This window comes from Heptranchias perlo, chromosome 4, assembly GCF_035084215.1.
Source record: "Heptranchias perlo isolate sHepPer1 chromosome 4, sHepPer1.hap1, whole genome shotgun sequence".
NCBI lineage: Eukaryota > Metazoa > Chordata > Chondrichthyes > Hexanchiformes > Hexanchidae > Heptranchias > Heptranchias perlo.
In genome coordinates, this window is record NC_090328.1 from 5237181 (window position 1) to 5262661 (window position 25481).

At 49.0% G+C, this 25481-nt stretch overlaps 2 protein-coding genes across 3 annotated transcripts in view; one reads left to right on the forward strand and one right to left on the reverse strand.

The window, feature by feature from the left end:
* LOC137320706 (polymeric immunoglobulin receptor-like) overlaps positions 1 to 25481 on the reverse strand; it is a 788493-nt gene that overhangs the window by 299810 nt on the left and 463202 nt on the right. The window lies entirely within an intron of this gene.
* Positions 9443 to 25481, forward strand: part of tmem8b (transmembrane protein 8B) — a 173951-nt gene continuing 157912 nt past the window's right edge. The window contains exon 1 of the mRNA XM_067982071.1: positions 9443 to 9700. Coding sequence (XP_067838172.1) covers positions 9616 to 9700 — 85 coding nt within the window. The 5' untranslated portion in view covers positions 9443 to 9615. The remainder of the gene's footprint in view (positions 9701 to 25481) is intronic.

Sequence of the window (25481 nt, forward strand, 5' to 3'; positions counted from 1 at the left end):
CCAAGTTTGCTGATGACACAAAACTAGGTGTGATTGAAAGTTGTGAGGAGGATGCAAAGAGGCATCAAGGTGATTTAGACAAGTTGAGTGAGTGGGCAAATACATGGCAGATGCAGTATAATGTGGATAAATGTGAAGTTATCCACTTCGGAAGGATAAACAGAACGGCAGAGTATTATTTAAATGGTGATAGATTGGGAAATGTTGATGTACAAAGGGACCTGGGTGTCCTTGTACACCAGTCACTGAAAGCAAACATGCAGGTGCAGCAAGCAGTTAGGAAGGCAAATGGTATGTTGGCCTTCATTGCAAGAGGATTTGAGTACAGGAGCAAGGACGTCTTACTGCAGTTATACAGGGCCTTGGTGAGGCCACATCTGGAGTATTGTGTGCAGTTTTGGTCTCCTTACCTAAGAAAGGATATACTTGCCATAGAGGGAGTGCAGCGAAGGTTCACCAGACTGATTCCTGGGATGGCAGGACTGTTGTATAAGGAGAGATTGGGTCGACTAGGCTTGTATTTACTTGAGTTTAGAAGAATGAGAGGGGATCTCATTGAAACGTATAAAATTCTGACAGGGCGAGACAGACTGGATGCAGGGAGGATGTTTCCCCTGGCTGGGGGGTCCAGAACGAGGGGTCACAGTCTCAGGATATGGGGTAGAACATTTCAGACTGAGATGAGGAGACATTTCTTCACTCAGAGGGTGGTGAACCTGTGGAATTCTCTACCACAGGAGGCTGTGGAGGCCAAGTCACTGAATATATTTAAGAAGGAGCTAGATAGATTTCTAGACACAAAAGGCATCAAGGGGTATGGGGAGAGAGCGGGAATATGGTATTGAGATAGAGGATCAGCCATGATCATATTGAATGGCGGAGCAGGCTCGAAGGGCCGAATGGCCTGCTCCAGCTCCAATTTTCTATATAGAGTTAGATGGCTCCCTGCCCCATTACATACCGTGAGATTCTAATAAGCAAAGAGAAAAATAGCAGCAATATTTACAATATAAATTAAAAAGTTTGGATTTTCGACTGATTGAAACAACAACATAATTTGAAATCTTCCAATTAATCTCCTGGGGTGAGGTGCATAGAGAAAAACAAATTATCTCTCTTTCTGCAAATACCTTACTCATTCTTTCCTATTCTCTCGCATTCTTTTTATCCTTCTCTTTGTCGCAAGTGGAAGGATCTTCTCTATGTCTACCTTATCAAACCCATTCATCATTTTGAGGACCCTCTGTCAGGTCACCCCTCCGCCTTCTCTTTTCTAGAGAAAAGAGCCCCAACCTGTTCAGCCATTCCTGATAAAGGATATCCTCTCAGTTCTAGTATCATCCTTGTGAATCTTTTTGCACCTTTTTCTGCTCTTTTATCTCACTCTGTATGCCTCTTACACACCTTTCTTGTTGGGGTGCCCAAAGCTCCCTCTTTGACTCAGACTTTTCTCTCCCTATTTCCTTGTATCTCCTCCCCCATCTGAGTGTCTTCCAATCTGTCCCTATGGCTCCCACACAGATTCCTTTACCAATGTTGTACCTCTTACTTTTCTAAAGAGAAGAGGGCAGAGCAAGATGATCGATGACATATACCAGGACAGAGGTGGGATCAAGTTGTCTGGGACCTTCTGGGATGTTTGGGAGAGAGAGAAAGTGGGGAGCCGCTATTAAGTAGACAGGGCAGGAAAGCAGGGCTGAGGCTGGGCAGGTGGGGCTTTGGAGTTGGTGCATAGGAAGGCTGGAGGTACTTAGTGTGGGGGGGAATGCAGTTGGAAAATCTAGGAATTGGAGTTGGGGCAGAGTTAGGGAAAGTGCTCTTCCTTCTTGCTCCCGAGTTCCCAAATGCAGCCTCCCTAATCCCTGGTCCCGATCGCCCTGCCACAAGATTGCACGCATCACAGCAGAGTTCAGTTGGACTTCGTCACGAGTCGGAAACCTATAAATTCTTCAGTTCCAAAAGAAAAGAATTTCCTGCACTTTTATCTGAAACGGTGCCCTGCAGTGGAGTCCGAGACTGACCCACAGTACGGTGCTCAAGTTCTCCAAACTTTAACTCCGACGCAGGAAGGATTTAAAGCCCATCTCACGGATCAAAGCTCCACGGATGGACTTGGAGACCAGCCTGAGGCACCTGATAGAGGGAAGGACCACATGGGTGAACGTTGAGTTTCACTGATGTTTGGCAATTCTTTTCTTCAATAAAATGAAATTGAAAAAAAAAGTTCAAAATGTGGATGGGTTTGCGATGGTCACTGATTGCTGATTGGCTGTACCCATTGATGATTTTCTTCCATTATGAAGAAGAGTTGGGATGACTTTTTTTGGGTGTGATTGGCTGTTTTTTTTTAAATGACTGGGACATTTGACCCAATCAGCATTTTCTGCCCTATGGGTGTTCGGCAAACTTTTAATTATATAGACATGGCTCAAATTATAGACTGCATGAAATCTTATTTCATTAAAATGATGCCAGTAGGGTTTCGCAGATGGTTGTTGCCATGAATATTGAGAGAGAGAGAGAATCGGGGAACTGAAAGGGAATGAGAGCCAAGGGAAAGAGGATGATAGATGGAATGATAAACTATCTCTGCCCTGAAGTTTTGCTGGTCTCATGCTGTAACTCCACCATCTCTGGAAGGTTCCTCAACACCTCGTAAGATGCAGAACTTCTGTCAACCTCTTTACAATGCAAATAATGGTCAAGGGGTGAAATTAGGGGCAGAGCTGGGAGTTTCTCCTCCTTGGGCTCCTGTGGGATTCATTGTAATATTGGGGCCAGGTATGTTGAGTGAGTGGCAATATACTGGGCTCTATGAGGATGTATATGGGTCTCACTAATGGTCTAGACCCCTAAATAGTTTAATATTTAAATAAAGTGCTGCAGATTGGCTCCCTTGCTCAGAGGGCGAGTGGGACCACCGGATAAATACTTGAAGAGGAAAAATTTGCAGGGTTTATGGGGGAAAAGGGCAGGGGAGTGGGACTAATTAGATAGCTCTTTGAAAGAGCCAGTACAGGCACGATGGGCTGAATGGCCTTCTTCTATGCTGTATCATTCAATGATGTGGAGTTGAGGGTTATCAGGACACCGGGGTTGCTGGGACCGGTATGATTAAGCAGGTGGGGAGAGCAATTGAACTGAGGGTTAAGATGTGGAGTTGCTGGTGGGAGCTGAACTGCATTGCTTCGCTCTTGCCTGTGTTAAGCTGCAGAATACTGTGACTCATCCACCACTTGATGTCGGACAAGCAGTAACAGAAAGCACAGTAACAGAATACTGAAATAGATTCAGTAACAGAAACAATGTCTACCTGAAGGTGATTAGGGGGCCATAAGAGCGAGCTGGCTTTAGGTGAGTTCATTCAATGGTGGTGAGACAAGACACACATAAGCAAAGTTTCACACATTCAAAGTGTGATCCTCCAAATAAGGTGAAGTACTTACAAAATCGAGATAACCTGATTCTGGGAAACGAGGTCTATCGAAGATACAGCACCTTGAACTTAAACTTCCCGGGTCGAATCCAAAGTCCTGTCACAATTCACCACTTTTTATACCTTTCTGGGCTACAAATCACTCACCTAAATGCCCTTATAAGGCTTGCAGCTACCTCTAAACTACAAGATATATGACCAATGGGTAAAGTTATACCGTTGATTGATTGACACAGGTGAAGATGACTTCATTCCCACCTTCTCAACTTCCCGACCTCTCTCTAGTGCCAGGCTGCGTTCTTTCACAGGGTAAAGATTGCTTATCTTAAAAGAGGCTTCAAGGCCTTACTACTAATGAATGGAACCTTTCTTTCTCTCTATCTCTCTCTAGCTCTGGCGCAGAGGGAGCTTTTCTGCCTGTCTGTGTGTTGAAGTTAGTAACCCTTTCGTGACCATGTCTCCTAACAAACGTTTGAAAGTATTACCATGCCGGCCCACGAGAGCCAGGTATCACCGAGGGTGATCAACCGCTGTCTGAGCACAGGGGGAGAACAGCTCCTATTCACCAACCCTATAGCCCACCCGACAGACACAACAAGCACGTTTGGTGTTGTGAGGATTGCTTTTCAAGGGACTTCCTGGTGACATTGTTTGACAGACCTTTTACTGTTTAAAGGTACAGCAAACACAGGAAAGCCCATGTGTTGTTTTGATCAAGCATGGATACCCGTTCCAGTAAGATTTGCCTCATCGCTGTGTGCTTGTCCGCAAGTAAACAGAAAGCTTTGACAAACATTTCTGCCTCTCCTCCCCCCACCCTTCTCTCAGTTTTCTACCCTGAAGGGTCTCCCACATGGGTACGGGTCTCCCACATGGGTACGGGTCTCCCACTTGGGTACGGGTCTCCCACATGGGTACGGGTCTCCCACATGGGTACGGGTCTCCCACTTGGGTACGGGTCTCCCACATGGGTACGGGTCTCCCACATGGGTACTGGTCTCCCACATGGGTACTGGTCTCCCACATGGGCACTGGTCTCCCACATGGGTACGGGTCTCCCACTTGGGTACTGGTCTCCCACATGGGTACTGGTCTCCCACATGGGTACGGGTCTCCCACATAGGTACTGGTCTCCCACATAGGTACTGGTCTCCCACATAGGTACTGGTCTCCCACATGGGTACGGGTCTCCCACATGGGTACTGGTCTCCCACATGGGTACGGGTCTCCCACATGGGTACGGGTCTCCCACATAGGTACTGGTCTCCCACATGGGTACGGGTCTCCCACATGGGTACGGGTCTCCCACATAGGTACTGGTCTCCCACATGGGTACGGGTCTCCCACATGGGTACGGGTCTCCCACATGGGTACGGGTCTCCCACATAGGTACTGGTCTCCCACATGGGTACTGGTCTCCCACATGGGTACGGGTCTCCCACATGGGTACGGGTCTCCCACATAGGTACTGGTCTCCCACATGGGTACGGGTCTCCCACATGGGTACGGGTCTCCCACATAGGTACTGGTCTCCCACATGGGTACGGGTCTCCCACATGGGTACGGGTCTCCCACATAGGTACTGGTCTCCCACATGGGTACGGGTCTCCCACATGGGTACTGGTCTCCCACATAGGTACTGGTCTCCCACATGGGTACGGGTCTCCCACATGGGTACTGGTCTCCCACATGGGTACTGGTCTCCCACATAGGTACTGGTCTCCCACATGGGTACTGGTCTCCCACATAGGTACTGGTCTCCCACATAGGCACTGGTCTCCCACATGGGTACAGGTCTCCCACATGGGTACTGGTCTCCCACATGGGTACTGGTCTCCCACATAGGCACTGGTCTCCCACATGGGTACAGGTCTCCCACATAGGCACTGGTCTCCCACATAGGTACTGGTCTCCCACAAGGGTACAGGTCTCCCACATAGGTACTGGTCTCCCACAAGGGTACGGGTCTCCCACATAGGTACTGGTCTCCCACAAGGGTACGGGTCTCCCACATAGGTACTGGTCTCCCACATGGGTACAGGTCTCCCACATAGGCACTGGTCTCCCACATAGGTACTGGTCTCCCACAAGGGTACAGGTCTCCCACATAGGCACTGGTCTCCCACATGGGTACAGGTCTCCCACATAGGCACTGGTCTCCCACATAGGTACTGGTCTCCCACATAGGTACTGGTCTCCCACAAGGGTACGGGTCTCCCACATAGGCACTGGTCTCCCACATGGGTACAGGTCTCCCACATAGGCACTGGTCTCCCACAAGGGTACGGGTCTCCCACATAGGCACTGGTCTCCCACAAGGGTACGGGTCTCCCACATAGGCACTGGTCTCCCACATGGGTACAGGTCTCCCACATAGGTACTGGTCTCCCACAAGGGTACGGGTCTCCCACATAGGCACTGGTCTCCCACATAGGTACTGGTCTCCCACAAGGGTACAGGTCTCCCACATAGGCACTGGTCTCCCACATAGGTACTGGTCTCCCACAAGGGTACGGGTCTCCCACATGGGCACTGGTCTCCCACATGGGTACGGGTCTCCCACATGGGTACGGGTCTCCCACATGGGTACTGGTCTCCCACATAGGTACTGGTCTCCCACAAGGGTACGGGTCTCCCACAAGGGTACTGGTCTCCCACATGGGTACTGGTCTCCCACATGGGTACAGGTCTCCCACATAGGCACTGGTCTCCCACATAGGTACTGGTCTCCCACAAGGGTACAGGTCTCCCACATAGGCACTGGTCTCCCACATGGGTACAGGTCTCCCACATAGGCACTGGTCTCCCACATGGGTACTGGTCTCCCACAAGGGTACAGGTCTCCCACATAGGCACTGGTCTCCCACATGGGTACAGGTCTCCCACATAGGCACTGGTCTCCCACATGGGTACAGGTCTCCCACATAGGCACTGGTCTCCCACATAGGTACTGGTCTCCCACAAGGGTACGGGTCTCCCACATGGGTACTGGTCTCCCACATGGGTACTGGTCTCCCACAAGGGTACGGGTCTCCCACATAGGCACTGGTCTCCCACATAGGCACTGGTCTCCCACATGGGTACGGGTCTCCCACATGGGTACTGGTCTCCCACATGGGTACGGGTCTCCCACAAGGGTACTGGTCTCCCACATGGGTACTGGTCTCCCACATGGGTACTGGTCTCCCACTTAGGTACTGGTCTCCCACATGGGTACGGGTCTCCCACATAGGTACTGGTCTCCCACATAGGTACTGGTCTCCCACATGGGTACGGGTCTCCCACAAGGGTACTGGTCTCCCACATGGGTACTGGTCTCCCACATGGGTACTGGTCTCCCACATGGGTACTGGTCTCCCACATGGGTACTGGTCTCCCACATAGGTACTGGTCTCCCACATGGGTACGGGTCTCCCACATGGGTACTGGTCTCCCACATAGGCACTGGTCTCCCACATGGGTACAGGTCTCCCACATGGGTACTGGTCTCCCACATAGGTACTGGTCTCCCACAAGGGTACGGGTCTCCCACATGGGTACGGGTCTCCCACATGGGTACTGGTCTCCCACATAGGCACTGGTCTCCCACATGGGTACGGGTCTCCCACATGGGTACAGGTCTCCCACATGGGTACAGGTCTCCCACATGGGTACTGGTCTCCCACATGGGTACAGGTCTCCCACATGGGTACTGGTCTCCCACATGGGTACAGGTCTCCCACATGGGTACGGGTCTCCCACATGGGTACGGGTCTCCCACATGGGTACAGGTCTCCCACATGGGTACAGGTCTCCCACATGGGTACGGGTCTCCCACATGGGTACGGGTCTCCCACATGGGTACGGGTCTCCCACATGGGTACAGGTCTCCCACATGGGTACAGGTCTCCCACATGGGTACGGGTCTCCCACATGGGTACTGGTCTCCCACATGGGTATGGGTCTCCCACATGGGTACGGGTCTCCCACATGGGTACGGGTCTCCCACATGGGTACAGGTCTCCCACATGGGTACAGGTCTCCCACATGGGTACGGGTCTCCCACATGGGTACTGGTCTCCCACATAGGCACTGGTCTCCCACATGGATACAGGTCTCCCACATGGATACAGGTCTCCCACATGGGTACGGGTCTCCCACAAGGGTACGGGTCTCCCACATGAACCTCATCCCAATGGTTTTGTGTGGACCTGGACATTGGTAGACTCTTTGACCATGGATGAATCACAGCCTAGCCCGATCCTGCTCCCACCCAATTTCCACAGGATTTCATTTCAATCAGGAGTGTCAACGCAGGTTCTACCTCCCTGAGCTGGAGGCACTGTGGCCAATTGCAACATCCCTACCAACACCCTGGCTGAGACAAGCCAACTCAGTACAGATCTGAGATTGCACCTGGGATCTTCCTGCTTTGGCCTGGTTCAGCTACTCACTGAGCCATGGGAGGAGCACCTCACATCAACGAGTGTCAGCCTTGGCTCAATGGATAGCACTCTCACCTCTCAGTTATGAAAGTTTGTAGGTTCAAGTCCTACTCTAGGGACTTGAGCACATAATCCAATGCAGTACTGGGGGAGCATTGCAAGTTCTGTAGGTGGCATGAGACATTAAACCAAGGCCCCGTCTGGACGTCCTGAGTTCATAACACGCCCTCTATAAATGCAAGTTTTTATTGTCTTTAATACTGAGCCAAACATGCCAATCTACAGGCCTTTACTTATCAATTATTGCACCCAGCCTTTCACACATAAAAATGGGGATTAGAAACCTGGGCACTGAGTACACTGTTAGCAAATGGGAGGATAATCCTGTCGAATATTAAAGAAGACTTGCATTTTCACAGCCCCTTTCACGACCTCAGGACATCCCAAAGTGCTTTACAGCCAATGAAGTACATTTGAAGTATTGTCCCTGTTGCAATGTAGGAAACACGACAGCCAATTTGCAAATGGGAGGGTCCCACAAGCAATGAGATAAATGATCAGATAATCTGCTTTTAGTAACCTTAGTTGAGGGATAAATATTGAGTAGGGGGGGGGAGCAATCTTCCCCCTTCTAGTCTTTGAAATAGTGGCCGTGGGATAGAATCATAGAATCATAGAAGTTTACAACATGGAAACAGGCCCTTCGGCCCAACATGTCCATGTCGCCCAGTTTATACCACTAAGCTAGTCCCAATTGCCTGCACTTGGCCCATATCCCTCTATACCCATCTTACCCATGTAACTGTCCAAATGCTTTTTAAAAGACAAAATTGTACCCGCCTCTACTACTGCCTCTGGCAGCTCGTTCCAGACACTCACCACCCTTTGAGTGAAAAAATTGCCCCTCTGGACCCTTTTTTTATCTCTCCCCTCTTACCTTAAATCTATGCCCCCTCGTTATAGACTCCCCTACCTTTGGGAAAAGATTTTGACTATCGACCTTATGTATGCCCCTCATTATTTTATAGACTTCTATAAGATCACCCCTCAACCTACTACTGTCCAGGGAAAAAAAGTCTCAGCCTATCCAACCTCTCCCTATAAGTCAAACCATCAAGTCCCGGTAGCATCCTAGTAAATCTTTTCTGCACTCTTTCTAGTTTAATAATATCCTTTCTATAATAGGGCGACCGGAACTGTACACAGTACTCCAAGTGTGGATCTCCTGAGAGGGCAGGACCCCCACCGCCACCCCTCAGTTTAAGGTCCCATCCTCAAGGCGGCACCTCCGACAGTGCAGCACTCAGCTGGGGAGGGAGTCGAGCCCACAAAAAAAGCGTCGGACGGCTCAGAGGCTGCCGCTCAGGCACAATGCATCAAATTGTTTTAAATCGGAATATAAGGCGATTCCACCCACACGAGGTCCCGCCCTCCTCCCTGACTGACTGACGCGCGGTCCGCACCAATGCATTCGTCTGTCTGCCTGCACCCTCCCTCCCTCCCCTCCCCTCCCACACACACAGACACACAGCACAGCCGAGCTCTTGAGAAGCCCTTGCGTTTTGTGGAGTATGTCATTGTAGTGAGGGTGGGCTGGGCTGGGCTGCAGAATGGGAGAGGGGCAGCGGAGGCGCTCCGGACCGGGGCTGCTCTCCCTGTGATTTGTTATTTTAGTGGGTGGGGGTGGGTGTGTGGACGAGCTGATCGATTCCTCCGGCTTTGCCTTTGCCTTTGGCTTCCCCGCTCCCCCGAGAGATGTCGCCCGGGCTCCGGGGTTCTTCGCCGCTGCACCCGCGGCCGATGCTGCTTCTCCTCGCCTGCTGCCTGCACCCAGTGAGCGGTGAGTATCCCAGGCTCGCTCCGCCCTCCTCTCCCTCTCCCTCTCCCCACCGCCCCAGCGCACGGAGCTGTCCGCCAGCCCCTTGGTGCTGAAACTCCCGACCGCGCCGCCCGCTCCCGTCTCCCCGTCCTCTCTCGGTCCCTCTGGACATCTCATTCATGTCACCTCGAACTGTACGGAGAATACTTTATTAAAGTGTGTGAGCTGTTCCTTTTCATCCCGACTCGCTCCGTCCCATGTTCCCCCCCCCCCCCCCCCGCTATCCATCCCTTTGTCCAGTTCGCAATCATCTCCCCTGCCTTTCTTACATTCCTTCTTTCCTCTCCCACATTCAACCTCTCATCACCTGCACTCAGCCTCTCCTCTCCCACTCTCTCCTCTCCCACACTCACTCTCTCTCCTATCTCCCACACTCACTCTCTCTCCTATCTCCCACACTCACTCTCTCCTTTCTCCCACTCTCTCCTATCTCCCACACTCACTCTCTCTCCTTTCTCCCACACTCTCCTCTCCCACACTCATTCTCTCTCCTTTCTCCCGCACTCTCCTCTCCCACACTCATTCTCTCTCCTTTCTCCCACACTCTCCTCTCCCACACTCACTCTCTCTCCTTTCTCCCATTCTCTCCTCTCCCACACTCACTCTCTCTCCTCTCTCCCACACTCACTCTCTCTCCTTTCTCCCATTCTCTCCTCTCCCACACTCACTCTCTCTCCTCTCTCCCACACTCACTCTCTCTCCTTTCTCCCACACTCTCCTCTCCAACACTCACTCTCTCCCACACTTTCCTCTCCCACACTCACTCCCTCCTCTCTCCCACTCTCCTCTCCCACACTCACTCTCTCCTCTCTCCCACTCTCCTCTCCCACACTCACTCTCTCTCCTCTCTCCCACACTCACTCTCTCTCCTTTCTCCCACACTCTCCTCTCCCACACTCACTCTCTCTCCTCTCCCACACTCACTCTCTCCTCTCTCCCACTCTCCTCTCCCACACTCACTCTCTCTCCTCTCTCCCACACTCACTCTCTCTCCTTTCTCCCACACTCTCCTCTCCCACACTCACTCTCTCTCCTCTCCCACACTCACTCTCTCCTCTCTCCCACTCTCCTCTCCCACACTCACTCTCTCCTCTCTCCCACATTTTCCTCTCCCACACTCACTCCCCTCTCCCACACTCACTCTCTCTCCTCTACCACTCACTCTCTTCTCTCCCACAGCGACTCACTCTCTTCTCTCCCACATTCCACTATCTCTCCTCTCCCACACACTATCTCGCCTCTCCCACACTCACTCTCTCCTCTCTCCCACTCTCCTCTCCCACACTCACTCTCTCTCCTCTCTCCCACACTCACTCTCTCTCCTTTCTCCCACACTCTCCTCTCCCACACTCACTCTCTCTCCTCTCCCACACTCACTCTCTCCTCTCTCCCACTCTCCTCTCCCACACTCACTCTCTCCTCTCTCCCACATTTTCCTCTCCCACACTCACTCCCCTCTCCCACACTCACTCTCTCTCCTCTACCACTCACTCTCTTCTCTCCCACAGCGACTCACTCTCTTCTCTCCCACATTCCACTATCTCTCCTCTCCCACACACTATCTCGCCTCTCCCACACTTACTCTCTCCTCTCCCACACTTACTCTCTCCTCTCCCACACTCCCCCTCTCTCCTCTCCCACACTCACTTTCTCTCCTCTCCCACACTCCCCCTCTCTCCTCTCCCACACTCCCCCTCTCTCCTCTCCCACACTCCCCCTCTCTCCTCTCCCACACTCCCCCTCTCTCCTCTCCCACACTCCCCCTCTCTCCTCTCCCACACTCCCCCTCTCTCCTCTCCCACACTCACTTTCTCTCCTCTCCCACATCCACTATCTCGCCTCTCCCACACTCACTCTCTCCTCTCCCACACCCAATCTCTCTCCTCTCCCACACACTCTCTCGCCTCTCCCTCAATCTCCTCTCTCATACTCACTCTCCTCTCCCACCCCATTCATTCTCCTCTCCCATACTCTCCTCTCCCACACTCACTCTCTCTCCTCTCCCACACTCACTCTCTCTCCTCTCCCACACTCACTCTCTCTCCTCTCCCACACTCACTCTCTCTCCTCTCCCACACTCACTCTCTCTCCTCACTCACTCTCTCCTCTCCCACACCCACTCTCTCCTCTCTCCCGCACTCACTCTCTCTTCCGCACTCACTCTCTCTCCTCACTCACTCTCTCTCCTCTCCCACACTCACTCTCTCTCCTCTCCCACACTCACTCTCTCTCCTCTCCCACACTCACTCACTCTCTCTCCCACACTCACTCTCTCTCCTCTCCCGCACTCACTCTCTCCTCTCTCCCGCACTCACTCTCTCTTCCGCACTCACTCTCTCTCCTGCACTCACTCTCTCTCTCCTCTCTCCTGCACTCACTCTCTCTCTCCTCTCTCCCGCACTCTCTCTCCTCTCCCACACTCACTCTCTCTCCTCACTCACTCTCTCTCCTCTCCCACACCCACTCTCTCCTCTCTCCCGCACTCACTCTCTCTTCCGCACTCACTCTCTCTCCTGCACTCACTCTCTCTCTCCTCTCTCCCGCACTCACTCTCTCTCCTCTCTCCCGCACTCACTCTCTCTCCTCTCTCCCGCACTCACTCTCTCTCCTCTCTCCCGCACTCACTCTCTCCTCTCTCCCGCACTCACTCTCTCTCCTGCACTCACTCTCTCTCTCCTCTCTCCTGCACTCACTCTCTCTCTCCTCTCTCCCGCACTCTCTCTCCTCTCCCACACTCACTCTCTCTCCTCACTCACTCTCTCTCCTCTCCCACACCCACTCTCTCCTCTCTCCCGCACTCACTCTCTCTCCTCTCTCCCGCACTCACTCTCTCCTCTCTCCTGCACTCACTCTCTCTCCTGCACTCACTCTCTCTCTCCTCTCTCCCGCACTCACTCTCTCTCCTCTCTCCCGCACTCACTCTCTCTCCTCTCTCCCGCACTCACTCTCTCTCCTCTCTCCCGCACTCACTCTCTCTCCTCTCTCCCGCACTCACTCTCTCTCCTCTCTCCCGCACTCACTCTCTCTCCTCTCTCCCGCACTCACTCTCTCTCCCGCACTCACTCTCTCCTCTCTCCCGCACTCACTCTCTCTCCTCTCTCCCGCACTCACTCTCTCTCCTCTCTCCCGCACTCACTCTCTCTCCTCTCTCCCGCACTCACTCTCTCTCCTCTCTCCCGCACTCACTCTCTCTCCTCTCTCCCGCACTCACTCTCGCTCCTCTCTCCCGCACTCACTGTCTCCTCTCTCCCGCACTCACTCTCTCTCCTCTCTCCCGCACTCACTCTCCTCTCCCTCCTCTCCCACATTCTCTCCTCTCCTACACTCACTCTCTTTATCCTCTCCCACACTCAATCACTCTCTTCTCCCGCACTCTCTCTCTCTCTTCTCTCCCACACTCTCTCTGACACCAAGGGCTTGTTTGGTCCCATCACGTTAGTTTTGGAATCACTTGAGTTTCCGGTTAAGCAATGCTGACTTTATCCCCTGTGTAGGATGTCTGTGTGTTGGCACCTTCCCTTTTATGACTATTGTTCACTATATATTTGGGATGTTCCCTTCGTGACCAATGCTTCTCTGTGCCACTTTGAGTCGAGTTTCAATGATATTGGTTGCATTTACAGGTATGTTTAGTTACTTGAATTTATTAACATTTACTCGTATTGCTGATCTCCCTGTAAGTGCCTCCCTTCCTTCATTGCTGCAGGTTCCTGACAATGCATCAGCCCTGTGAATTTGTTCTGAACATACTGCCAAACTCAGCATTCTGAGCATATATTTGGCACATTTTACAATCAATGTCATTTTACAGGATCCTGTCACTGAATCCATCTGCCTCATTCTCTGCCTGTGTCTGTCTGTCCATTCATGCGTTTGTTTCTCATTTTTCTGTCCGTTGTCTCTGTTTCTCTGCATGTCCCACTATCTCTGTCTGTCTGACCCTCCACATTTTTGTATCTGTCTCCTTGTCTCTCCATCTCTCTGTCTGTCTCCTGTTTCTAACTTCATCTACTTTCTCTCTGTCTGGTTACATTCGTTCATCCTTTATTTTGCTCTTTTCTTGTAGATTGTACAATTGTTTAGGTTCTCTCTGCCTCTATTTCTGTCTCTATCTCAATCTTTGTTCCTATCTCTAATTCTGTCTCTATCTCTATTTCTCTTTCTCTCTGCCACGATCTCTCTATCTCTATCTCTATCTTTCTCTGCCTCTGTCTCTATCTCTATCTATCTCTGCCTGTATCTCTCTGTCCATCTGTCCCTATATCTATCTCCATCCCTATTTCTCTATCTCTGCCTCTACCTCTATATCTCTGTCTCTCTCTATCTCTGCCTGTATCTCTCTGTCCATCTGTCTCTATATCATTCTCTATCTCTCTATCTCTATCTTTATATTTATTTCTCTCTATCTCTATCTCTATGCCTGTATCTCTATCGATACCTATATCTATCTATCTCTATCCCTATTTCTCTTTATCTCAATCTCCATCTCTATCCCTAGTTTACTCTCACTCTCTCTCTATTCCCTATTTTTCTCTTTACATTTGAGTTAAATTGCCAGGTCTTCTCGCTGTCATTTCTCTCACCGCCTGCTCCTCTTGTTCATCTCTGTATCCATTTTTCCAGGTGATCTTTCTCTGTCAGTATGCCTACTGCTTGCTGCCCTCCATCTTTCGCAGGATGCCTTCCTGCTGTCTGTTGCATGTTTGACTGTTGAGGGGGAACATGCTGGATAGTGGCAAGTGATGATCAGAGATCGCAGAGCCAAAAGTGTTCACCTCCCAACGATGCTACTGATTTCAAGAGATGTACAACTCTCTCTCTTTCCTTATCTCCCGTCCATATTCAGTAAACAAAGCATCAGAAGGTTTAATAGCTTCTCCTTATTATGTTCATCAGCCTTTGTCGCAGTTGCCCTTGAAGTGTGCAGGTATTTATGATCCTGTAGCAATGTCGCTGAGACAGGAATAGACTTCCCACATCAGGCTTTGTATATTTGATCTCTGTTTCTGCTTTCTTTATATTGTCAATCACACTCTCAATTTCTAGCCAGTACCTTCTCTGTCTGTATATTCTCCTGTCAGATAACTCTTTGCTCCTCATATTCTCTCTCTCTCTCTCTGCCTAACCGTCATGTCTGTTATTGTTCCTTTATGCGTTTGCTATATGAAGATTTTATGTATCCCCTGTCTTTTGCTTTTTTGCTGATCTCTCAATTCAGTCTGTTTCACTGCTTGAACCAATACATTATTCTAAATTCTCTCTCCGCGCTGTATGTTCGCTCTCTCTTTCTCTCTTGACTCAATTTCTCTGGTCTATCATAGAATCATTGGAAGGTTACAGCACGGAAGGAGGCCATTCGGCCCATCGAGTCCATGCTGGCTCTATGCAAGAGCAATCCAGCTGGTCCCACTCCCCCGCCCTATCCCCGTAGCCCTGCAAAATTTTTTCTTTCAAGTACTTATCCAGTTCCCTTTTGAAGGCCATGATTGAATCTGCCTCCACCACCCCCTCGGGCAGTGCATTCCAGATCCTAACCACTCGCTGTGTAAAAAAGTTTTTCCTCATGTCACCTTTGGTTCTTTTGCCAATCACCTTAAATCTATGTCCTCTGGTTCGTGACCCTTCCGTCAATGGGAACAGTTTCTCTCTATCCACTCTGACTAGACCCTTCATGATTTTAAATACCTCTATCAAATCTCCTCTCAATCTTCTCTATTCCAAGGAGGACAACCCCAGTTTCTCCAGTCTATTCACATAACTAAAGTCCCTCATCCCTGGAATCATTCTAGTAAATCTCTTCTGCACCCTCTAAGGCCTTCACATCTTTCCTGAAGTGCGGTGTCCAGAACTGGACACAATACTCCAGTTGTGGCCGAACCAGTGTTTTATAAAGGTTCATCATGACTTCCTTACTTTTGTACTCTATGCCTCTATTTATAAAGCCCAGGATCCCATCTGCTTTTCTAACCACTTTCTCAACCTGCCCTGCCACCTTCAATGATTTGTGCACATATATCCTCAGATCTCTCTGTTCCTGTACCCCTTTTGGAGTTATGCCCTCTAGTTTATATTGCCTCTCCTCATTCTTCCTACCGAAATATAGCACTTTGCATTTTTCTGCGTTAAATTTCATCTGCCATGTGTCCGCCCATGCCACCAGCCTGTCTATATCCTCTTGAAGTCTATCACTATCCTCCTCACTGTTCACTACACTCCCAAGTTTTGTGTCATCTGCAAATTTGGAAATTGTGCCCTGTACACCCAAGTCCAAGTCATTAATATATATCAAGAAAAGCAGAGGTCCCAGCACCCACCCCTGGGGAACACCACTGTACACCACCCTCCAGTCCGAAAAACAATCGTTCACCACTACTCTCTGTTTCCTGTCCCTTAGCCAATTCTGTATCCATGTTGCTACTGCCCCTTTTATTCCACTGGCTGCAATCTTGATGATAAGCCTACCATGCGGCACTTTATCAAATGCCTTTTGAAAGTCCATATACACCACATCAACTGCATTGCCCTCGTCTACCCTCTCTGTTACCTCATCAAAAAACTCTACCAAGTTAGTTAAACACGATTTACCTTTAACAAATCCGTGCTGGCTTTCCCTAATCAATTCCCACTTGTCCAAGTGACTGTTAATTCTGTCCCAGATTATCGTTTCTAAAAGTTTCCCCACCACTGAGGTTAAACTGACTGGCTTATAGTTGCTGGGTTTATCCTTACACCCTTTTTTGAACAAGGGTGTAACATTTGCAATTCTCCTGCCCTCTGGCACCACCCTCGTATCTAAGGATGTTTGGAAGATTATGGCCAGTACCTCCGTAATTTCCCCCCTTACTTCCCTCAGCAATCTAGGATGCATCCCATCCGGATCAGGTGAAGAATTAAAAATTAGATCATTTACATACTTTCTAAAGCAATAATTTATTTTTTGTTTCTCTATCCATCTTTCTCTGCATTTAATTTCTTTCAAAAAGTGGCAGGTTTGTTATCCCTAATGGTCTCTCCAATTCCTAACCATTATAGAATCATAGAATCATAGAAGTTTACAACATGGAAACAGGCCCTTCGGCCCAACATGTCCATGTCGCCCAGTTTATACCACTAAGCTAGTCCCAATTGCCTGCACTTGGCCCATATCCCTCTATACCCATCTTACCCATGTAATTGTCCAAATGCTTTTTAAAAGATAAAATTGTACCCGCCTCTACTACTGCCTCTGGCAGCTCGTTCCAGACACTCACCACCCTTTGAGTGAAAAAATTGCCCCTCTGGACCCTTTTGTATCTCTCCCCTCTCACCTTAAATCTATGCCCCCTCGTTATAGACTCCCCTACCTTTGGGAAAAGATTTTGACTATCTACCTTATCTATGCCCCTCATTATTTTATAGACTTCTATAAGATCACCCCTAAACCTCCTACTCTCCAGGGAAAAAAGTCTCAGTCTATCCAACCTCTCCCTATAAGTCAAACCATCAAGTCCCGGTAGCATCCTAGTTGATCTGTTCCATTTGTTAATTTCTTTCAGCATCTGTCTTCTCTTGCTGTCTCGATAGTTCAGTCTATCTGTCACTTTCTCTTTGTGTTTTTCTTTGCCCATCTCCCTAATCAAGAGTTGCGTTCTTGATTAGGGAGAACATCACGGCAGTAGTGAGAGAGGATATATCCGAGGGTTCGCCCACGGAGTCGATATGGGTAGAACTGAAAAATAAGAAGGGAGAGATCACGTTGCTAGGATTGTACTACAGACCCCCAAATAGTCAACGGGAAATTGAGGAGCAAATATGTAAGGAGATTACAGTCAGCTGCAAGAAAAATAGGGTGGTAATAGTAGGGGACTTTAACTTTCCCAACATTGACTGGGACAGCCATAGCATTAGGGGCTTGGATGGAGAGAAATTTGTTGAGTGTATTCAGGAGGAATTTCTCATTCAGTATGTGGATGGCCCGACTAGAGAGGGGGCAAAACTTGACCTCCTCTTGGGAAATAAGGAAGGGCAGGTGACAGAAGTGTTAGTGAGGGATCACTTTGGGACCAGTGATCATAATTCCATTAGTTTTAAGATAGCTATGGAGAATGATAGGTCTGGCCCAAAAGTTAAAATTCTAAATTGGGGAAAGGCCAATTTTGATGGTATTAGACAGGAACTTTCAGAAGTTGATTGGGAGAGTCTGTTGGCAGGCAAAGGGACGTCTGGTAAGTGGGAGGCTTTCAAAAGTGTGTTAACCAGGGTTCAGGGTAAGCACATTCCTTATAAAGTGAAGGGCAAGGCTGGTAGAAGTAGGGAACCTTGGATGACTCGGGAGATTGAGGCCCTAGTCAGAAAGAAGAAGGAGGCATATGACATGCATAGGCAGCTGGGATCAAGTGGATCCCTTGAAGAGTATAGAGATTGCCGGAGTAGAGTTAAGAGAGAAATCAGGAGGGCAAAAAGGGGACATGAGATTGCTTTGGCAGATAAGGCAAAGGTGAATCCAAAGAGCTTCTACAAATACATAAAGGGCAAAAGAGTAACTAGGGAGAAAGTAGGGCCTCTGAAGGATCAACAAGGTCATCTATGTGCGGAACCACAAGAGATGGGTGAGATCCTAAATGAATATTTCGCATCGGTATTTACGGTTGAGAAAGGCATGGATGTTAGGGAACTTGGGGAAATAAATAGTGATGTCTTGAGGAGTGTACATATTACAGAGAGGGAGGTGCTGGAAGTCTTAACGCGCATCAAGGTAGATAAATCTCCGGGACCTGATGAAATGTATCCCAGGACGTTATGGGAGGTTAGGGAGGAAATTGCGGGTCCCCTAGCAGAGATATTTGAATCATCGACAGCTACAGGTGAGGTGCCTGAAGATTGGAGGGTAGCAAATGTTGTGCCTTTGTTTAAGAAGGGCGGCAGGGAAAAGCCTGGGAACTACAGACCGGTGAGCCTGACATCTGTAGTGGGTAAGTTGTGAGAGGGTATTCTGAGAGACAGGATCTACGGGCATTTGGAGAGGCAGGGACTGATTAGGAACAGTCAGCATGGTTTTGTGAGAGGAAAATCATGTCTCACGAATTTGATTGAGTTTTTTGAAGGGGTAACCAAGAAGATAGATGAGGGCTGTGCAGTAGACGTGGTCTACATGGACTTTAGCAAAGCCTTTGACAAGGTACCGCATGGCAGGTTGTTACATAAGGTTAAATCTCACGGAATCCAAGGTGAGGTAGCCAATTGGATACAACATTGGCTTGACGACAGAAGACAGAGGGTGGGTGTAGAGGGTTGTTTTTCAAATTGGAGGCCTGTGACCAGCGGTGTGCCTCAGGGATCGGTGCTGGGTCCGCTGTTATTTGTTATTTATATTAATGATTTGGATGAGAATTTAGGAGGCATGGTTAGTAAGTTTGCAGATGACACCAAGATTGGTGGCATTGTGGACAGTGAAGAAGGTTATCTAGGATTGCAACGGGATCTTGATAAATTGGGCCAGTGGGCCGATGAATGGCAGATGGAGTTTAATTTAGATAAATGTGAGGTGATGCATTTTGGTGGATCGAATCGGGCCAAGACCTACTCCGTTAATGGTAGGGCGTTGGGGAGAGTTTTGGAACAAAGAGATCTCGGAGTACAGGTTCATAGCTCCTTGAAAGTGGAGTCACAGGTGGATAGGGTGGTGAAGAAGGCATTCAGCTTGCTTGGTTTCATTGGTCAGAACATTGAATACAGGAGTTGGGATGTCTTGTTGAAGTTGTACAAGACATTAGTAAGGCCACACTTGGAATACTGTGTACAGTTCTGGTCACCCTATTATAGAAAGGATATTATTAAACTAGAAAGAGTGCAGAAAAGATTTACTAGGATGCTACCGGGACTTGATGGTTTGACTTATAGGGAGAGGTTGGATAGACTGGGACTTTTTTCCCTGGAGAGTAGGAGGTTGAGGGGTGATCTTATACAAGTCTATAAAATAATGAGGGGCATAGATAAGGTAGATAGTCAAAATCTTTTCCCAAAGGTAGGGGAGTGTATAACGAGGGGACATGGATTTAAGGTGAGAGGGGAGAGATACAAAAGGGTCCAGAGGGGCAAATTTTTCACTCAAAGGGTGGTGAGTGTCTGGAACGAGCTGCCAGAGGCAGTAGTAGAGGCGGGTACAATTTTGTCTTTTAAAAAGCATTTGGACAGTTACATGGGTAAGATGGGTATAGAGGGATATGGGCCAAGTGCAGGCAACTGGGACTAGCTTAGTGGTATAAACTGGGCGACATGGACATGTTGGGCCGAAGGGCCTGTTTCCATGTTGTAAACTTCTATGATTCTTTTTCTGCGCTTGTATCTGCCAGTCTCTCTATCTCTTTCCTTCTCTCTCTGTTTCTGTGCTCGTCTCTGCCAGTCTTTCTCTTTCTGACGCGCCACGTGATTATTCCAGGACTGGTCTGTTGCCTGTTTTTTAAACCACGTTGCCAATGTAACTGTGTGAAGTCAAGTTTCTGGGACAAAGGGTAGAAAGGTAATGACTGACTGTATTCCACTGGAGTATTGTGGGTAGATGGATGCAACTTGACTTAACCCTGTTGTCCTCAGTATCCCAGTACAATCCGTAATTCCCAAACTATTCTAATGGTCCTCCTTCAGTGTTGAACATATTGGGATAATTGGATTGGTGCCCTTTTAGTAAAATCGTGGCTTCAGTTTAACTAGTGTTGGTCGCACACTCGCCTCTGAGTCAGAAGGTTGTGGGTTCAAGTCCCACTCCAGGGAATTGAGCACAAAACCTAGGCTGACACTCCCAGTGCCAGCACTGAGGGAGTGCTGCACTGTTGGAGGTCATAGAGTCATAGAGTTATACAGCACGGATAGAGGCCCTTTGGCCCATCGTGTCCGCGCCGGCCATCAAGCCCTGTCTACTCTAATCCCATATTCCAGCATTTGGTCCGTAGCCTTGTATGCTATGGCATTTCAAGTGCTCATCCAAATGCTTCTTGAATGTTGTGAGGGTTCCTGCCTCCACAACCCTTTCAGGCAGTGAGTTCCAGACTCCAACCACCCTCTGGGTGAAAAAGTTCTTTCTCAAATCCCCTCTAGAACCTCCCGCCTTTTACCTTGAATCTATGTCCCCTTGTTATAGAACCCTCAACGAAGGGAAAAAGCTCCTTAGTATCCATCCTATCTGTGCCCCTCATAATTTTGTACACCTCAATCATGTCCCCCCTCAGCCTCCTCTGCTCCAAGGAAAACAAACCCAATCTTCCCAGTCTCTCTTCATAGCTGAAGCGCTCCAGCCCTGGTAACATCCTGGTGAATCTCCTCTGCACCCTCTCCAAAGCGATCACATCCTTCCTGTAGTGTGGCGACCAGAACTGCACACAGTACTCCAGCTGTGGCCTAACCAGTGTTTTATACAGCTCCATCATAACCTCCTTGCTCTTATATTCTATGCCTAGGCTAATAAAGGCAAGTCTCTTCGGATGAGACTTTAAACTGAGGTCCCGTCCGCCTTCTCAGTTGGACGTAAAAGATCCCACGTCCACTATTTCGAAGAGGAGTAGGGGGATTCTCCCCGGTGTCCTAGCCAATATTTATCCCTCAACCAGCATCACTAAAAAACAGATTATCTGTTTGTGGGATCTTGCTGTGCGCAAATTGGCTGCCCCGTTTCCTACATTACAACACTTCAAAAAGTACTTCATTGGCTGTAAAGCGCTTTGGGACGTCCCGAGGTCATGAAAGGCGCTGTATAAATGCAAGTTCTTTCTTTCTTAACACATATATGACTGAATGCTGTGGCACCAAATCTGTCTGACTGACCGGGGCTTGATCGTGGAGATAAATTAACCTGGCTAACTGCTGCTGAAAGTTGCGGCAGTGAATCGCAATGGGTGAATTTGTCGGTTCGAGCGCTCCTGTTTGGATCAGCCTCGCTGTGGGCCGAGGAGAACGTCCCTTTGGTCTGTTTTATGCCATCTTCTCTTTTTATGAGGTGTTTTTAAAACCCTTTCCTCTTCCTCTTTATTTCATGAAGCCAGCCCTTAGACATCAAAACCAGTTGGACGTGTAACTGTTAGAGGGAAAAATTTTAAAGTTTTAAATTGTCATCCTTGCGTTCAGATCCCTCCATGGCCTCGCCCCCTCCCTATCTCTGTAACCTCCTCCAGCCCTACAACCCTCCGAGATCTCTGCGCTCCTCCAATTCTGGCCTCTTGCGCATCCCCGATTTTAATCGCTCCACCATTGGCGGTCGTGCCTTCAGCTGCCTCGGCCCTAAGCTCTGGAATTCCCTCCCTAAACCTCTCCGTCTCCCCACCACTCTCTCCTCCTTTAAGACACTCCTTAAAACCTACCTCTTTGACCAAGCTTTTGGTCACCTGTCCTAAGATCTCCTTGTCGGTGTCAAATTTTGTTTGATAATCGCTCCTGTGAAGCGCCTTGGGACGTTTTACTACGTTAAAGGCTCTATATAAATGCAAGTTGTCGTTGTTGAAGGTAGAAACATATTTTTTGGTTGATATGTTGACGTAGGTGGTTTATGCACATGTGTTACACATGTCAGGGTTTGGGCACGTATGGGGGAATGTGTCCTTAGACACAAGTGTGCATGGTCTACACCTGTTCTAGGTGGGTTGTTAGATTGACTATTCTTGTACATCTGGCTGGTGGACTTCCATTTCCTGTCCACGGTCATTCTGCCCCCCTCCGTTGGGCAGGATTTACTGGGGTGTTAGTTAGAGTGGGACTCATGTGGACCTCAAAGAAAGAAAGAAAGAACTTGCATTTTTATAGCATTTTTCATGACCTTGGGACGTCCCAAAGCACTTTACAGCCAATGAAGTATGTATTTGAAGTGCAGTCACTGTTGTAATGTAGGAAACGTGGCAGCCAATTTGCGCACAGCAAGATCCCACAAACATCAATGTGATAATGACCAGATAATCTGTTTTTTAGTGATGTTGGTTGAGGGATAAATGTTGGCCAGAACACCGGGGAGAACTCCCCTGCTCTTCTTCCAAATGGTGCTCTGGGATCTTTAACATTCACCTGAGAGGGCAGACGAAGCCTCGGTTTAACGTCTCATCCGAAAGACGGCACTTCTGACAGAGCAGCGCTCCCTCAGTACTGCACTGAGGTGTCAGCCTGGATTTTGTTACCATAGAATCATAGAATGGTTACAGCGCAGAAGTGGCCATTTGGCCCATCGAGTCCGTGCCGGCTCTCTGCAAGAGCAATCCAGCTGGTCTCACTCCCCCCGCCCTTTCCTCGTAGCCCTGCACATTTTTTCCCTTCAAGTACTTATCCAGTTCCCTTTTGAAGGCCATGATTGAATCTGCCTCCACCACCCCCTCGGGCAGTGCATTCCAGATCCTAACAACTCGCTGTGTAAAAAAAGTTTTCCCTCATGTCGCCTTTGGTTCTTTTGCCAATCACCTTAAATCCATGTCCTCTGGTTCTCGACCCTTCCACCAATGTGAACAGTTTCTCTCTATCTACTCTGTCCAGACCCTTCATGATTTTGAAAACTTCTATCAAATCTCCTCTCAACCTTCTCTGCTGTAAGGGAGAACAACCCCAGATTCTCCAGTCTCTCCACATAACTGAAGTGCCTCATCCCTGGAACTATTCTAGTAAATCTCTTCTGCACCCTCTCTGAGGCCTTCACATCCTTCCTAAAGTGCGGTGCCCAGAACTGACCACAATACTCCAGTTGTGGCCGAACCAGTGTTTTATAAAGGTTCATCACGACTTCCTTGCTTTTGTATGTTATCCCTCTATTTATAAAGCCCATCCTTCTTCCCTTGAAGGTATTTGCCTCTTGCCCGGGCAGGGTTCCACTGGAGCAGTTGCTCTCCAGTACTGTCTGTCCCCAACCCCCCCATTTCCATGCTTCACATGTGAGCTGAGGGACGAGGGACTTCAGTTATGTGGAGAGACTGGAGAAGCTGGAATTGTTCTCCTTAGAGCAGAGAAGGTCAAGGGGAGATTTGATAGAGGTTTTCAAAATCATGAGGGGTTTTGATGAAAGTAAATAAGGAGAAACTGTTTCGAGTGACAAAGGGTCGGTAACCAGAGGATACAGATTTTTTATAATTGGCGGAGATGAGGGGAAATTTTTTTACGCAGCGAGTTGTGATGATCAGAATCGCGCTGCCTGAAAGGGCGGTGGAAGCAGATTCAATAATAACTTTCAAAGGAGAATTGGATAAATACTTGAAAAGGAAAAAGGGCGGTGGGGAAAGAACAGGAGAGTGGGATTAATTGGACAGCTCTTTCAAAGAGTCGCCACAGGCATGATGGGCCGAATGACTTCCTTCATTCTATGATACTAAGCTATTCGACCTCAGTGGGCATCGCATCTGAGCCACATTCTATCCTCCCCCGGGGCCCGTACGCTTTCCAGCAGGGGAGACTGTGTGGACGTCAGGAGCCGGAACGCCCGCTGATTTCACCCCCTCTCCCCCGGAGGTGATGCCTTCCTGAATATGTAAACCGTAGTGTTACAGTGGGCAGCGACTTTAACCCCTAAATAAAAAGCACTGAAAGCACGTTTCTCAGAAACATCTCAGAGCATTCCACATACAATGAATTATTTTGAGGTGCGCTGATTGTTATGTGAGCAAACACAGCAGCCTTTCTGCACAAAGGAATATCCCATGTACAGCAATGTGGTGAATGAGCAGTTAGTCTGTATTTAGTGGTGTTGGCTGCGTTAAATAGCACCTTTCATGTCCCAAAGCGCTTTACAGCCCAATGAATTACATAGAACGTACAGCACAGAAACAGGCCATTCGGCCCAACTGGTCCGTGCCGGTGTTTATGCTCCACACGAGCCTCCTCCCTCCCTCCTTCATCTCACCCTATCAGCATATCCTTCTATTCCCTTCTCCCTCATATGTTTGTCGAGCTTCCCCTTAAATGCATCTACACTATTCATCTCAACTACTCCTTGTGGCAGCGAGTTCCACATTCTCATCACTCTCTGGGTAAAGAAGTGAAGTACTTTTTGAAGTGTAGTCACTGTTGTGATGTAGGAAACGCGGCAGCCAATTTGCACGCAGCAAGATCCCACAAACAGCAATGAGTTAAAGGCCAGATAATCTGTTTTAGTGATGTTGGTGAAGTGTCAGCCTGGATATGTGCTCAAGTCCCTGGAGTGGGGCTCGAACCTTCTGACTCAGAGGCAAGACTGCTGCCCACTGAGCCACGGCAGACGGAGAACTCCCTGTTCACCGTTAAGTAGCACCACGGGACCTGTAAACGAGCACCGAAGCAGGCGGACGGCGCCTGGGTTCAATGCTCCATCCGATAGACAGCACCTCTGATAATGTAGCACTCCCTCAGTAACGTACGGAAGGATCGGCTCGAATGATGATGCTCAAATCCTGGAGCGAGGCTCTAACCCACAACACGTTACTGAGGGAGTGCTACACGCAAAGGGTGGAAGAAGTTTGGAATTCTCTTCCACGAAGGACGGTTGATGCTAGCTCAATTGTCAATTTTAAATCTGAGATTGATAGATTTTTGGAAACCAAAGATATTAAGGGATAGGGGGATGAGGCGAGTGCATGGAGTTAGGTCACAGATCAGCCATGATCTCATTGAATGTCGGAACAGGCTCGAGGGGCTGAATAGCCTCCTCCTGTTCCTTTGACGACGCTGGATTACTGTGAAATGTTTGGCGCCCAACGAGTCTCATTCAACATAAGGTGTTTGAGGCGGGCGCATTCACTGAGATCAGGCCAAAGCCTCGTGGGGAAACAGA